The sequence below is a fragment of the Podarcis pityusensis genome (assembly GCF_964106645.2).
Source record: "Podarcis pityusensis genome assembly, chromosome: 3".
NCBI classification, from domain to species: domain Eukaryota; kingdom Metazoa; phylum Chordata; class Lepidosauria; order Squamata; family Lacertidae; genus Podarcis; species Podarcis pityusensis.
The window spans coordinates 41,117,066-41,134,268 of NC_138026.1; the positions used below are offsets into that span (position 1 = coordinate 41,117,066).

General features: G+C 38.6%; 2 protein-coding genes across 7 annotated transcripts in view; one reads left to right on the forward strand and one right to left on the reverse strand.

The window, feature by feature from the left end:
- ME1 (malic enzyme 1) overlaps window positions 1-17,203 on the reverse strand; it is a 117,948-nt gene that overhangs the window by 90,030 nt on the left and 10,715 nt on the right. For both annotated transcript variants that reach the window (XM_080998727.1, XM_080998728.1), the window contains exons 2-3: window positions 5,114-5,247; window positions 939-1,088 (exon numbers count right to left, since the gene is read on the reverse strand). In XM_080998727.1, coding sequence (XP_080854853.1) covers window positions 939-1,088; window positions 5,114-5,247 — 284 coding nt within the window. The remainder of the gene's footprint in view (window positions 1-938; window positions 1,089-5,113; window positions 5,248-17,203) is intronic.
- PRSS35 (serine protease 35) overlaps window positions 1-17,203 on the forward strand; it is a 155,301-nt gene that overhangs the window by 86,607 nt on the left and 51,491 nt on the right. The window lies entirely within an intron of this gene.

Sequence of the window (17,203 nt, forward strand, 5' to 3'; positions counted from 1 at the left end):
TGCAAATTATTTTAACACAATAATATCACACACATCACTGGAATTCAACTGATTCAGGTTGCCAACCAGAGAGTCAAAAATGAAAGGGTGCTTTGTAGGATTGTTTCCCTCATGTTTCTAGCATTAATACAACAATTGTAAAACCCTGATTAGAATAAGGAATTACAATTACCATTAGTATTATGGATTCACTTATTTTCAGAAGTGATTATAAATTTATAAACAGCAGCAGCTCTTTCCCTTTAAGATGAAGTCTAAAAATATTGACTTCTGAGCATTTCACGCATTGTGTTGCTCAAACATTTCAGTAGTGGAGTTTATAGCCCCTTAAAAGAGAACCAAGGGAATCACTGTAAACAGTGATACTGTATAAATATACTATGAGAAAACTCTGATAAAATGAAAGAAAGAAAAAACTTGGCTACCAACACAACTGGAAGGAAAATAAATGTGAACTGCAGAGGCTGCCTGATGTTGCCAAGGGCAATAATAGCATCTTAAAGTGATTTTAAGAGTTCTCATTTCAACATTTTTACAGAAAAATAAATTACAAAAATCAGACCTTTGTAATTTTTATTTTCAAACTGTAATCCACCCTTGTCATTAACAGTGCTAACATTTTTCAAATTATTAAATCAATGTTGGATATTTTATTTTACCTTTTATTAACATACACTGTTGGTCCTTCAACAAATCTAGTTCAATTAGACAATGTTAAAAAAAAGTAGGAATGATTAAAATACTGAAGTACCAGTTTATTTTTGTAGTGCAACAAAGATTACAGTTTACCTATGCTAAAAGTACACTTAATGTAGTTTGAATTATCCTAATGATTCCAGTTTTGGATTACACTCAACTATGCCGTGGCAGGGGGAGCAGAAACCAGCCAAGAGGAAGAAAGATACAATTACTTGTATGTGAAGGATAAACTTACATACCTTGGCCTCCGAAATGCTATACCATATTGTTGGCATGCCAGACCCACAGTGGGAGTATAAACAATAGGCATAAATCTTTCAATATCAGAAGTCAGCACTTTATAGAACAGTTTTTCATTTCGATCCTGAAGGCTCATCAGCAGAATATATCTGTGAAAAATGAATTATATAATTATACAATCATCTAGATGTAGGCCAAAATTGAATTAGATATAAATAGGTATTTTTTCAATTAAAGCTATTTTTCATCTCTGAAAGGATGTCTCTTTCAAGTTCAAGGCACATAAACTATACCATATCACCACCAGACTTGAAATAAAAAAAACACATATTGAAATAAAAGCCTCAGGAAATGTGACATTACGTGGCATAACAATTCTATTATTTTTATTATCTTTAATTTATTCCCCTTATATCTTTGGTGACAGAAAATAAATAATAACACTAGTTTGAATGCAAATTGTCACACAATTATATACTCTAATAAACCAAGGGTGGCTAACCTGTAATTTGGAAAGTGGTTTGGCCTTCCAAATGTTGCTGGACTCCCAGCTCCCATCATCCTTGACCCCTAGGCATGTTGGCTGGAGTTGGTAGCAGTTGCAGTCCCACAATATATGGAAGTCCACAGGTTAGCCACCCCTGGAAACTATAATTTGCCTGTGTCTACTGCTCTGTTAAGTTTGAGAAGGTTGCTATGATGACTTTGCTATCTCTTTTTTTACCTCCCTCTCCCCCAACTAATATTTAAGTCTATTCAGTTTCAAATAGAAATGCTTTGGAGAAAAAGACACTAAAAAATGGTTCCAAAGATCCCAGTGCACACACAAACACTTTTCAGTAGTCATAATGGAGCTTTTACTTACCCTGACCTCCCACCCCCACCCCCGCCATACATCACCATCAGTTCTTCAGGCTGCTGGAGAAGTTGCTCCAAAAGGTCCTGAGACTTTCTGAAGCAACCTGTTAGCAGTGCTTGGCAGCTGTGATAAAAAAGAAGGTCCTCTAAAGCTTCTTTTTCATTTGCTTTATTCATTGATTACATTTTCTCCCACCTTTCTCCAAGACAATTGAAGGTGATGAGTACACAGGCTTCTCATGTGGTCCCGTATCAGACAATGATCAGACCCAAACCCACTTATGTTCAGCAAGGATGCTGCATGTATTCCTGTGCCCTTCATATCATATCCACTGCAAATGCAGAAGCTCCTTTGGACACTGGCCAGACGTGTCAGATAATAAAGGCATATAATTGCAGTGTAAAATTTCCATTATAAACATTTTATCCACCAAATGGAAAAATAACTAACATTTTGCACATTCATTTTTTCCTAGGTATTTTCAGAATTGTTTGCCAGACGTGCATTATTTCATGTCCAATGAATATTTTTACCTCCCCTCCATCTCTGTCTTAGACACATTTGAAATCCAGGAGGGTTTCCCTCTCTAAAGTAACCAAGTTCATAATCTTTCATTCTGAACGATATATAGTTTTTCTGGATGAACCTTTTGGACACGCCATTTCATTTCTATAGGAAAATGACAGGTGGAGAATGTATTATGCATAACCTAATGCAGACTATGCCAGACAGTTCAGGCATGCATAGCAGCCAGAGGAGAGGGCTGAAACACAGTCTTTTTCTGAACAGTTGCCCACTTTCGTTTTATTTCTTCATTTTCCAAAACCAGCTGCTTCTATTTAAACCCCTAATAATATTTCATTCTCCTATGCATTTCTTTAGGAAAAAAACTGGGACTGCAGATCCTGCAAAAGTGATCTTTTCAGCAAAATATGTGGAAAAGACTAGTGGAATTCTTTTTTCTTGCTTGCTTGCTTTTTTAGGGAATACCCTTTAAAAATATAAATGCAAGAAAAGCTTGGATTTTGTCCCATATCTCATCTGCCACCAAATAAAAAATAGGCAAGCAACTACTGAAATAAAGTGACATCCAACACAATGTTAGCACAAGAAGGTTGAGACTTGAAGTTGTTGTGCACAGCTTAACTGCCACCAAATATAATTATACGAGCTGAGCCAAGTGGTCATGCAACCTCTTTCACAAGCACAAAACTCCCACTGGATTTGGTTGGTTCACTAAACCAAAAATTCCCATTTAAGAAACCACTGTTGAACAAGCAGGCTGCAGCAAGTGGATATAGTCCTTCATGTTAAGAACAGAAGCAAACCTGACTCTTAATTTAAATGGTTCAGTACTGGTGCTGTGCATCTATCATAAATACCCTCTACTAGTAAAGCTGATGCGCTGCATGGAGAAAAAGAGGAGGGGTCAGACCTCTCCTACTCCCAGAGGGTGGGGGGTATGAAGGAACTTGTGGGAAACATCACCCCCTTCAAAACCGCAGAAACCAATAGTTACATGTGCATGTTACTCCAAGACTACTACCAAATGATGGCAGCAGAGAGCAGTGAGCACCTTAAAGCAAATTACTGGTGTAGCCTGTCAATTAAGCTAAAGGGAAACAGCCTCACATAGAATCGAGCACAGAGTAAATAGGATGCACTTCCATATCCATTGTGGATGCTATATTTGCACTGCAGTACATTCAATGAAATGTGCCCTTGTATGTGTGACAAAGAGTGTATTCCACTGAAAACACTGCAGTGAAGACAGACAGTATCAACACTGGAGTGTGCATCAGGATGTACCCTTTACAGGCATGTCAAAGATTTTACATGCCTATACTTCTTACATTTATACTAGCAATATAAACAACACCTCCAAACAAGCCACTACATGCTTTTTGGTTCCATAATTAAGTATTTTAAAAATATTTTTCAAATTGTGCTTTCATTTTTTAGTGCAAACACCAGTTCTGTCAACTGCTCGACAAAATTATCAATGTTTAGATTTAAATTACCATATAATTGGCTACAAATCAGGGTGAGCGGCTGTTTGTGCACATACAATTCCATGTTCAGAGTAGTGTTCTTGTTGAGAAAGAGGTGCTCAGCACACTCTTTGGAAAATGCCCAAGCATGCAGTGCTTCTCTCTGTTCCTATCATGTTGCTCTTTTCAACCTCCTCAAACAGTCCATTGTGCTGAAGAACTGCATAATTATCAAGTTAACATGAGGACACTGGCCACTGTAATTTGTAAATCAAATGTCTGTATATGCGGATCACACTGTCAACCACCTGGTAATTATGGCAGCACAAATCATTGTTTAAGTCAGGAGTAGGCAACCTAAGGTCTGTGGGCCGGATGCAGCCTAATCACCTTCTCAATCCAGCCCACAGACAGTCTGGGAATCATCGTGTTTTTACATGAGTAGAATGTGTCCTTTTATTTAAAATGCATCTCTGGGTTATTTGTGGGGCATAGGAACTCGTTCATTTCCTCCCCCCCAAAAAAATATAGTCCGGCCCACCACATGGTCTGAGGGACGGTGGACCAGCCCATGGCTGAAAAAGGTTGCTGACCCCTGGTTTAAGTTCTTTTGTGTGAGCTCAGGTGCTGAGATGAACACCCAATAAATTGTATCAAACCTTGTTTAGCTATGCTGACAAAAGAGAGGCTGTTTTTGTAAATGTGCAGAAAGTGAAGACCTCCTTTAATTTATCTTGCATTATATTTGTACAAACTATAAACAAAGGGTGTCATCTCTCAGTTGCACATGAGGCCAATATGGATAACAGAAGTATGAAGAAATTTACCGTATTGGCCCAAATACAAGTCACACCCGCACAGGGAGTGGGGAGTCAATACCCAAATATAAGCTGTCCCCTTCCTCGCTCTCTCCCTTCCTGGCCTTGGTACTATGCTGCTTTGCTGTGTTCTTGGCACTGTTTGCCCCGCGCTCCTGGCTGCATAATGGGCGGGGGGGAGCTGCGCTGCGTTGCCAGCAGCCTTTCCACCTTCCTCACTCTCTCCCTTCCCGGCCTTGGGGGAGATGACATGGGACTACGCCACACTCCTGGCACTTTCTGCCCCAAGCTCCTGGCTACATACTGGATAATTTTTGTACAGTTGCAAATATAAGCCACACTTTAACTTTTCACGGTTGGAATTTGGGGGGGGGGGAGTGCAGCTTATATTCAGGCCAATACGGTATAACTGGTTGAATGTCAGCATTTGTCATATTTTCCCTAAAAGCACTTTTTAAAAACAAATATCTGAGTCCCTTAAAAATGATTCAAGTTCAAGACTTTACCTGTCCAGGTCAGATGCTTGTCTTTCAAAGTTTCTAAGAACCCTTAAAACTTGAACTTCTTGACTAAGAAAACAAGGAGGTAGCAGTCCATGAATATTCAGCCGTTGTCTCTCTTGCAGGGTGAAAGCCAGACCCTTTACAGAGAGGAGAAAAGTGTTTATTAAAAAGAAGATACATTTAAAATGCAATGATAGTTTGTTAGAGAGAACCACAATACACAACACACATACATCTCTATATATTCCCAAGTTTTAAAAATCTGAAGCCAACAAATTTTTAAATATTATTAAACTTGCTTCATGATATGGGCTTATAATACATCCTTTCAAAAGTATATTTCCCCCCTTAACACTGTATAAAAATATTTCCTCCAAACTTATAGAAATGGATCCTTTTTGCAGTTTAAATGTGTCCAGACAATATAATGAAACTCTACTAAGACATAAAAGATCTATTATAAAACACAGCTGACACCTACCTGTAAAGATTTTACCCTTTCTATTGTAAAGCAGGTAAGTCTGTTGTATGCCAGACAGAAACTGTCAAGGTACCATGGAAAAGTGCATACAATCCTACCCTGCTTTCACTACATAAAGCTGCAATACTTATGCATAATTGACATGCTGCATGGATGCTGCTTGTCGGGCTCTAATTCAGAACTGAATACACGCACATACATCATTCACAATGTTTCCAGAGCACAAGAAATAATGAAATATAGATAGTTCCATTTGTTTTCCAAAACCAAGTATGATAGAATCTGAGTTACAAAAATGGATTTTTGCCCAATTTTTGCAAATTTTAGTTTTAAAAATACTGTAGTCTCTATGGGCAGGTGATTACTAATGACTCCTATTTATTGAGGAGTCATCCTGATTTCCTTTCACAAAGCTTGTGCAGAGAATAGATTATTGCCAGTTTTATTAGCCATTCATTTTGATTTGTTTGTGGGAATGTTATACGACAATGATAATTCATCCTGCATTTATTCTGATTTGCTTGCAGGATGTTCACATGTGTTCCTGTTAGTCATTCATTCATCTCACAATTTTCAATGTATTTTCCCATCACTTTTCTGAACTACAAGAATTTTGAGAACCCCTGATCAAATTGTAAGCATACAGTTTCTCCCTCCCTCTTTTTATTCTTTTGGAGAAGATTAGGATGCTGCAGAGATCCACTTTAGCTATGGTTGCACAAATCTTTTGCATGTTGTAGCATGTAAGATGAAGACCAATATTCTCAAAAACATTTTTTTAAATCCTAGTTTTAGAATAAACTACTGGCTTAAGGCTGCTGTAGCAAGACAATTGAGAAAAACATTCATATTAATGATTAAAAACATCTGGAATATCAAAATAGTTTTCTTATCTTTTGATTTCATGGTTTTTTCAAGCATCCCAAAGATGACCAAATATTGAAAATGGAAAGAATGTGAAAATTTCAGATATTAAAATTATTTAGCAGAGTTTTAATAATAACATAATTTTTAAAACTCTTTTAGGAAATTATATTTTAACTCCTGGAGTATAACAGAAGTTTACACCACAGGCAGCCAAATCATTTTATTAAAAAATATTCAGAGGTCCCAGAGGTGAACATATTTTCCACATATCACTGCAGTTCTTATGTCTAGTGTTCAATTATTTTTTTCAGCTCCAGACAGACTTTAAATCTACATACTGTACTGTATATGGAATGGGAACACCTTATTACTTGGCCTGCACATTTTTTACTTTCACATCATCACATTTTTAATGAATAGGGGGAACTTAATAACTTGAGATATACATTGCTTTTGCTTCTGAGACTCTGCATAAAAATGTATGTGTAAATAGTATGAATTTTCTTCTTACAAAGTTTGATGAATGCTTTACTACCTATTGAGAGATTATATGAACTTGGCTGCTTCCAGACTGTCGCTGGAAATTCATATACCAGCAAATTTAGGCTGTGCAATTAAAGTGGATTTGAGGCACTTGTGCAACAAACCCACTTTTTTAAAAAGTGGTAATAAGAAAAGTGATAGGGAAATGTGTAGGAAAGTGTGGAATAATAACAACATCAGGTGGCATTATATAGCCTCAGTGCAATGAAAAAATGTTATATAAACAGCAACATCACATAATCTACAACCAAATAATGTGGACACAAGTCATGATGAATGCTCAATAAACAGCTTGTCTGGAACACGACAAATGAGAGGAAAAACGGCAAAGGTTCAGTCCTAAAAAACATTGCTCCATTTTCATTCCCTTTCTCAAATTTTCCCAGAATGCCTCTAGGCCCTACATCTTCAGGGCATTCTGAGGGAAAGTAGTAGCTGGGTGACTGCAGTCTTGGCCAGGGTTTTGCAATACACCACAGCCATAGTAAAAATGAGCAAACAAACCAAAACAAGACTCACAGCCCGCCACCCCCTCTGACAAACCTGGAAACTGAGCCACTAGGGTAAAGCCAGTCAGCCAGTCAAGTTTATTGCTTATAGCCAAAGGATGCTGCAATGTATACAGTGTCATTCAATAAAATAAATACTAGTTTGATACAAAAACATAAAACATTTAGATTGTCACTAGGGTAATGAAGAGCCCACCAGGTTGGTCCAGGGTTCCCTCACAAGGCATCTTACTCAGGACATCCTCAAACCAAGTTTTGGCCCTTTTAGAAACCAACTACTGTGCATAAATATGTTAAAACACAATTAAATATATCCCCACACTGCCTCATTTTTTGCCATTTTAAAAGCATCACTTTAATACAGCAATGGTCAATAGGCACACTTTTATGAAAAAGACAATTATATTCTCTGTCTAATCTAGCATTTATTCTCCAATTCCACTTCCCATAGACTGAAGTGCTCAACGTACGAGTGGGCACTGAACATTCCAAGCCACCTACATTGTACATAAATTAGATTTGGTCAGCAACTAAAGAAAACATATTTATGGAAGTCTTCTGGTAAACAAATACTGCATATACAAATACCATTCAACTATTTAAAAGTTACTTGCATAACATTCATATTTCACTAGAAACTTGCATCCATAAATTGTACAGAACCAACAACAGCATGACAACCTACATGGTCAAAGTGCTCTCCACATTCACATATTCATCAAACTTTTATAAGACATGATTCCTGATTTAAGCATAAAGTAATATTCTGACACTGAAAATTATGGAAAATTTAAAAAAAATGATGGTTAAGATGTAAAACAAGATAATTGGGCTGAAAGACAGAAATTCTACAACAACCTTTCCAAGAGCACAGCAGCAACTGAAGCAAAAGAGCATTTTACATATGAAACCAAAGGATAAATGGGTCAGCCCTAGACTAAGTTAGCTGTCTGTCACTCCCACTGAAGTCTGCTGAACAAGTCACACCATGACTAACATGTCACATTTATATCAACAGTAGAAATTTATTGTTACAAATGTACAAAACATTTTTGGAGTAGGGTCGGATGGAGGAGAAATTCAAATAAAAACAATTCTGAAGTTTTTAAAAGTGTACTTTTTGTGGAATTCTCTAAACACAGTAAGTTGGATCCAAATGTTTTGTTCTTTGAATGGAATGGACGGCGCTTCCTTTTGCAGAAGCAAAGTTTTGCTCACAGAAGGTCTTTACAACACAGAGAAACCAAATCAGGTTCCTATATTTTTTAGAAGAAGAAGAAGAAGAGTTTGGATTTGATATCCCGCCTTTCACTCCCTTTAAGGAGTCTCAAAGCGGCTAACATTCTCCTTTCCCTTCCTCCCCCACAACAAACACTCTGTGAGGTGAGTGGGGCTGAGAGACTTCAGAGAAGTGTGACTGGCCCAAGGTCACCCAGCAGCTGCATGTGGAGGAGCGGAGACGCGAACCCGGTTCCCCAGATTACAAGACTACTGCTCATAACCACCACACCACACTGGCTCTACAAGATAGATTCAACTTTATATTTCATCCCTGAGTTTGAAGTTGTTGCAGAAGATGATGCTTAATATCTGAACCACAAACCATTTATATTGCCTATAAAAGGGACCAACAGCCCAACCTGAGTCTTTATACATCAGTATTACATGCTTAGGATGAAAAGATAACATAAGGATGTCGTGAAACAAGTTGCTCTATAGCCTCTGCCACAAGCAAATCTGCCAATGCAATTTGCCAATCAGGGTGCAAACAATTTTTGCAAGACAAGCAACATCCAACGGAATACAGACAAAATAAACGGGATACAGAAAGCTACCACTGATGTGAGAATAAAGCTGTAAGCTAGTATCTTGGCTTCTATACTATTTATTGGAAAGCAAAATGGAAACCATTACATTACCACATATCCCTCTCAATCTTTGTGTTCTTTATCACAAGTTGATTATGATTTCCAAGACTGCAGCTATTTTCAACATAAACAAAAACTTTGGAAGTAGAAACCTGGGGGAAGCCTTGAATTTTCAAAAATGTTTATTTCCAAAGGCTATTTGAGTAATAGAGAAAGGAGGAACATAAACAAGTCGAAATTAGAACTTTGAGGTATGTTCTGTTCCTAGGAAGGCATGTTGGTACATGATAACAAAATATTTGATTCTGCCAAGAGTTTAATGGTGCTACTTGGGCACATCAACTACAATAATGACAAATTCAAAAAAGGTAGTCACACGTTTATCAGCTGCAGCAAAAAAAAGAGTCTTATGGCACCTTAAAGACTGACACAATTTAGGATAAACTAGGTATGTGTCTTGTGTTGATATACACAACTAAAAATATAGAGCTAGTTGATGTTGCGGGACTCTAAGCCCCATGAGCCCCCGGACAACATGGTCAATGGAAAGAGACTGTGGGAGTTGTAGTCATATGTTAGCCATCCTTGAAAGAGGGGCAGAGTCCTACTCTTCAGATCTCTATAACTCAATAAGTATTAACAGCAGGTATTGTGAAGACTGGCAAGAACAACATGAGTGACTGTCCTAGTGACCCCCAGGGGCCATAGGTAGAATCACAAAATTGTAGAGTTGGAAGGGACCCTAAGGATCACCTAGTTCAACCCCCTGCAATGCAGGAATATGCAGTTGTCCCTTACAGGGATCAAACCTGCAACCTTGGCATTATCAGTGCCATGCTCCAAGCAACAGTGTAGAAGGGCTCCTTGAACATCAGGACCTTAATATTTTTTGTAACTATGACAGTGTGACTCAATTCTAAAATCTCAGATTATGTAGAAAGCTGTTAAACCAGAACACTAATGATCAACACAACAATTACAATTCTTATATCCAGCTACCAGAGTGTTAATGTTATGTTTAGTAACAGCTAGTTTGTTCAAAGGAATGGCTGTGGGGCCTAAGCCTGAACAAAGGAGTGAGCTGTGTATAGTTAGTAATGTGGGGAAGGCACTTTTTACAAACTGCTCTTTCCATGTCCCAGGGTTTAGCAACGGCCTGAAAGCAGGTTCTGGGCAAGGCCTTGGTGAGCTCTGAAAAGAAAGATGTATTAGCCATATATGAAGCTTTTTTGGCCCCACTGGTGGTGAATGTTTTTCAAGACCAGGAGAGAGCCCACCACCCAAATAGTGAAACGATTTCCCCTTTGTACAGAGCACACAAGAAGATCAGATATAGCCTAAGATTATCAGTTTGCAGGTCTGTCTCTTCCAGGTTAAGTGGGCCCACTGAGGGTGCTATCCCCAAGAGTCCCTGATGTCACAGAACCAGGGCTGAAGTTTTTAAAGCCTCTCACCAACAAGGGACAAAATGCAGATATTCCAATTGGTGAGTGGCTTGACTTTATTCAAGTCTGGAGCATGCAACCCTGTTTCCCTGGTCAGCTTCCTCATGGTCACACCATTATCTGTCTATAAACAGCTGTTCTCGATAGGGTAACCTGTTGAAATCTATACAGTCATACCTCGGGTTGAATGTGCTTTGGGATGAGCACGTTCGAGTTGCGCTCCATGGCAACCTGGAAGTAACGGAGCGCGTTACTTCCGGGTTTCGCCGCTTGCGCATACGCTCAAAATGACGTCATGCGCAGAAGCGTCGAAAAGCGACGCACGTGTGCGCACATGTGCTGTCGCTGGTTACGTTTGCTTCTAGATGCGAACGGGGCTCTGGCATGGATCCCGTTCGCATCTAGAGGTACCACTGTAATATGGTTCAGCTTGTCATAAACTCAGAATCTTCAAACATGCAAATATACACCTTGCTTATTTTTAATTTATCTGCTATGATGAGAGAGAATAATGAAAGGGAAGAACAAAATAGGATTCCATTTGAATGAAAACGAAACTGCCTTGGTAAATATTTAAGTTCCAAGTTGGGGCCTCTGTCTTCTCTGAACTAACTATTCCAAAGGAGAGTATGTTTCCTTATTTCAAGGGTTCCTCCACCCATTCCAAAGAAATGCAGGCCAGCTTAAAACCACTTTTAAATATTCAGTATTTTAAATATCCATATTTAAGAAGGAGTTACAGCTTAATATTCCAGACACACACTGTCCTAGATGCTTATCCTTAGCTATGAAATGCCTGCATGCATAGAAGGCTTTTGCAATATTTTTTAATGGCCAGAAAGGTTGAACTAAGAAATATAAAAGGAAATCTGCAAATAGAAGCCCATGACAATTGCGTGTTTCACAGCATATAATACTGGATGACCTGTGGTATCTTTAGCAAGGTATCCAAGGCAAAGCTTAGAGCAGTCATAGAAAGAGGAACTTTAAGTATAATCTCCTCATTCAGCACATTGCAAGGGCAGGGACAGAACACTCTTGCCAAAGGTCTGAACTGATTACTTGTAGAGTGCTTTTGAAATTAGACTGCATGAAATTATGCTGGGGGTCATGTACAGAGCCTGGACCTAGAAAACATTTGGGGGGGGGGAAGGGAGGCAAAAGAATTGCAGACCATTATTAGAGGGAGGGAGACTTTCATTAGTGCAATACTGTATAGGACTATAACATATTGTGACAGAAAGCTGCAGTAGCAAGAAACATTTGCAAGGGAGCATCTGTTAGCCCTTGGAATCATCTTTGTGTGGTGTAAAACAAGACCCTGCCCTTTCCCCAAGTCCTGTGTGCTGGTTTCCTTTTTCATGGGGCTTTGGAAAAGCAGAATGTAAGAGCAGCATGAGTCTTCATGCTGCTTTTGCCTCTCTAGTGCAAAGGAAAACAGACTCCTCCACTTCTCCACCACAGAAGGCAGATTGCCTGAAATGGGATTGGGGGGGGGGGGGACATTGCTGACATTGGCAATTTGACATGGGAAGTTGTGGAGCCCTGACCCTACAAAAATGATCCATTTTTGTATTTTTGAAATACTTGTCTTGTAAGTTGCTCTAAGAAGAAAATTTGGAGATCACAACACTTCAAACATGTTTCTATTGAAACAAAGCAAAGAATAATGTCACATATGTCTATTTATCTGTTTCACAGTAAGAAATAGATTTAAAGAATTGCTATATTTTGTGGAGTTCGTTTACACTTTTCTATCCAGAAAAACATGTTCAACAAGAAATATTTCTACTTAGCAACAACCATTGTAAAAATCACCTATGAGAACATGCTCTGGGTAACATTACACTGGGGGTTACTTGCCTTACGTGTTTAACCAGGTTCCAGATGTGAAGTTGAAATGTAATGCAAGAATTATATTATTACTAGCTTAGAAAAAGATTATAGTCCTCGTGGGGCAGAGGTGTATTTCATAAATCTAACAAATAGCAGCATTTCCTTTGGTGGCCTGCAGTACTCTGTGTACCAAGCCTTTTCAAATGAAACAAACTTACCATGGGTGAGCGGTCTTGTTTAAAAAATATGGTATACACACACAATTATGGTACACATGCCCATTTCAATGTGTACCCAGCACGCTCCCACAGCTGGTTTGTGAAATTATGTACACACATTAGCCATGAATTCAATCCACATCTATCCTGTAGTTTGAGAAATACTGCATTTGATGTATTTTCCACCAAACAAGTTTCAATCCAAATTGAAAATATGAGTCACACCCATGGGCAGGGCCAGGATTTTTGTTGGGGGTGGGCAGGCCTTTTGTTAAGGGTGACAGAACCTCAGTTAGCTATTTATTTATATTGATTTTTATTGATTGGGAGGGCAGCTGCCCCTCCCTGCCTCCTCTGGCTACGCCCATAGCCACACACCCTCTCTGCCCACAAGTGTGGACAGACAGCAGGCAACTAAGAAACACATCCAACCATGCTGATGTGTACAATGACATACAAATGCATTTGAAACACGTTATTCACTGTGCTTAAAGGTGGTGATGTGTACACAACAATAGTCTCAACACTTCCCATATAGTTGCTGATGTTATATGTCACTGTGCAGAATCTGGAATATAGATCGGCAGATAAATGCCCAACTGAAAACTGTACAACTGTTCAGGTTAAAAGTTTATTCTAATAGCAGCCTTGGTAGATTATATGCAGGGGGCAAATTCACGTTTATGTGTCATATTTATATTGATTTAATTGAAAACCACAGTAAGGAATGTAAGTGAATAAAATATTAAATGTTAAGACTCCACAGCAATATAAGTTCTCTATAATGATATAACAAGCTACTGTAGTTGCTCACAAATTATTATCATTTGCTTCTTTAATCTATTTTTTAATATAAGGAACCTAAACATTTTTAAAGGGCACATAGTACAAGTCCAGAAACTGAAGTCAAGGTAAAAAAAATAATTAAAATTTCATCTCTCATTTCTCAGCTCTCATCCAACTAGTAAACATCTCATCCAACACATGTGGTGAGAGAAAGGTTTATCTGTAAGCATCCCTCAGGAGCTGCTCATGGACTAGTTCCAGACATCTTTTAAAGGCCAAATCTGCTTTATGTTCACACTAATAATCTCCATGTGCAGTGTTTTTTGCTGAAATCAAATCAGCTGATTCACTATTTTCATAAGTGCTGCCTGGTTTTCTTCTTGTTTGTTGTACTGTCCGGAAATCAAGGTCTATTATAAAAATAGCAACAGTGGACATCAGAATTATTAATAAGGAATCTCTACCAACTGAAACTATCTGTTGTATCTCAATTATCATAGAATCAGATACTATACTGCTGTAAAACTTTGAGAAACAGATAAATCAAAAGTTGAACTAACTGGCTCACAATGGCCTGGTTCACAAGTAACACCAACTATGAAAAAGTATGAACAAGTATGCATGCTAGAGTCTAGAGTCCAGGCTCAATGTTTAGTTCTCTCCACACTAACCATGAACAATGTGTTTGTCCTATGGTTTACAGTTCTTGGTTTGTCTGGGAAAGTTAAATCATGAACCTGGGTTCACACAACACAAATCATGGCTTAGCACAGCACAACATAGGAGTAGTACAACCAGGTTTGAGCAAAGGGGACACAATCTCTTCTCTTGGACCCCACGTGTTCATGATTAGCCACAGTTTGGCTCAACATGATGTGCAAAACAGTCCACTATGTTTCAGACCAGCCATAGTTGTAAGTATTAAGTTAGCACCAAGCCTCATCAAGCTTGTATTTTCATTTAACACCTTGCCATTTTTCCTGAATCACTAGAGGATGTTTAACTTAATGGACTAAACATATAGGAGTTAAAGGAAGGGCAATTAGTACAAAAATCAATTTTTAGTCTGATGTTTTAAGAGGACAAAATAAGGGCAATCAAGGAAAGCATAAACTAACAGCAGATTGGAAAGGTATTTGTAACTATGTGGCATTTCTAATTTGAGAGTATACTAATTGGATTTATTATCTGTTCTGTTAGACCAGATTAAAACCTTACTTAACAGTGTACATTCCTGTATTAGGACACAAAGTACTGAACATATATTATAAGCATCACCAAAAGTTCAATAGTAGATCAAACATTTACATATGTAAGAGATGTTTTTTGTTTTATTGGCTCTTACACCTCGTGAAATGTCTTGATGGAGAAGGAGTTGTCCGTCTCTTATAAGGGCCCCAACAACTAACCATCAGGGGGTCTAAAAATCTGCATGGTTGACAGTGAATCAGGCAAGGGTCCAAGAAGTATTTTGGGATCTGCAATATAAAAAAACTGAAGAACTCCATTGCCAAAGTAGCTATTTCTGCAGTCTCCCATAAACCTATCCTGAAGTGTATGTTTAAAACTGGCAGGGAAAATCTGTGCTGCCTTAATTCTTTCCAGTTACACATATCTCTGTATTGGTTTTACTCACTGAATTTATTTACTCGGTATTTATTCATTCATCACCATATATCAATAAAAGCAGACAGTGCAATTAAACAAGAACAAACTGCATATAGCACCAACACTTTGGAAGTCCATGCCTATTGATATCAGGCAGGCACCTTCACTGAATTCTTTCTGGTGGTTCCGGAAGACATTCCCATTTAGACAAGTCTATCCAGGTGTTTTGAAAGAATCTGTAGGAGTTTAAATTTATTTTAGTCTATTCTATCATAGTTTTAACTTTCTGTATGTTTTAAATTATGGTTGCAATTTTTTCAGTGATAATGTTATTGTTTACTCTTTTTTGTAAACTGCACTGAGGTTTTTTCTATGATGAAGTGCTATATAAATGTTATGAAATAAATTTATAAATATTTCTATCTATTTATCATATAATCAACTGAGGCACTACAATTGATTACACAATAATCAAACTTGCCTTCTCCGTCAGCCTAGGCATAATCACCAGTAAAAATTAATGAGGTAAAAAGGTTTCACAACATGAATAGAGAATAGTCTTTGCCCAGCACTAAAAAGGTATTCATGCAGGGGGGGCAGGCAAAAGTCTTTGGGAAGAGCGTTCCCTAGGTGCTGGAGCTGGAGTCACTGCTCAGAAAGCCTCCTCTTTCACCACCTGCCAAATTTCTGCTGATCACCAATCCTTCTTTTTCAATTCCACGTATAAAAGAAATTTTACTGCCGTTTGGATAGAAAAACAGTAAACTCATTTTCCACATTGCTTCATTGACTATGGAAAAGCCTTTGACTGTGTCGACCACAGCAAACTATGGCAAGTTCTTAAAGAAATGGGAGTGTCTGATCACCTCATCTGTCTCCTGAGAAATCTCTATGTGGGACAAGAAGCTACAGTTAGAACTGAATATGTAACAACTGATTGGTTCAAAATTGGGAAAGGAGTATGGCAAGGCTGTATATTGTCTCCCTGCTTATTTAACTTATATGCAGAATTCATCATGCGAAAGGCTGGGCTAGATGAATCCCAAGCTGGAATTAAGATCGCCGGAAGAAATATCAACAACCTCAGATATGCAGATGACACAACCTTGATGGCAGAAAGTGAGGAGGAATTAAAGAACCTCTTAATGAGGGTGAAAGAGGAGAGCGCAAAATATGGTCTGAAGCTCAACATCACCTCCTGGCAAATAGAAGGGGAAGAAATGGAGGCAATGAGGGATTTTACTTTCTTGGGCTCCATGATCACTGCAGATGGTGACAGCAGCCACGAAATTAAAAGACGCCTGCTCCTTGGGATAAAGGCGATGGCAAACCTAGACAGCATCTTAAAAAGCAGAGACATCACCTTGCCAACAAAGGTCCGTATAGTGAAAGCCATGGTTTTCCCAGTAGTGATGTATGGAAGTGAAAGCTGGACCATAAAGAAGGCTGATCGCCGAAGAATTGATGCTTTTGAATTGTGGTGCTGGAGGAGACTCTGGAGAGTCCCATGGACTGCAAGAAGATCAAACGCATCCATTCTTAAGGAAATTAGCCCTGAGTGCTCACTGGAAGGACAGATTGTGAAGCTGAGGCTCCAATACTTTGGCCACCTCATGAGAAGAGAAGGCTCCCTGGAAAAGACCCTGATGTTGGGAAAGATTGAGAGCACAAGGAGAAGGGGACGACAGAGGACGAGATGGTTGGACAGTGTTCTTGAAGCTACAAACAGGAGTCTGACCAAACTGCGGGAGGAGGTGGAAGATAGGAGTGCCTGGCGTGCTCTGGTCCATGGGGTCACGAAGAGTCGGACACGACTAAACAACAATATCATGTAAATCTTCCATATGATTACCGGTATGTCCTCCTTAAGAGATATGTGTAAAATAATGGAAAGCAATCTAGTTCAGTTGAAAGAAACTAGGACTTGCACCA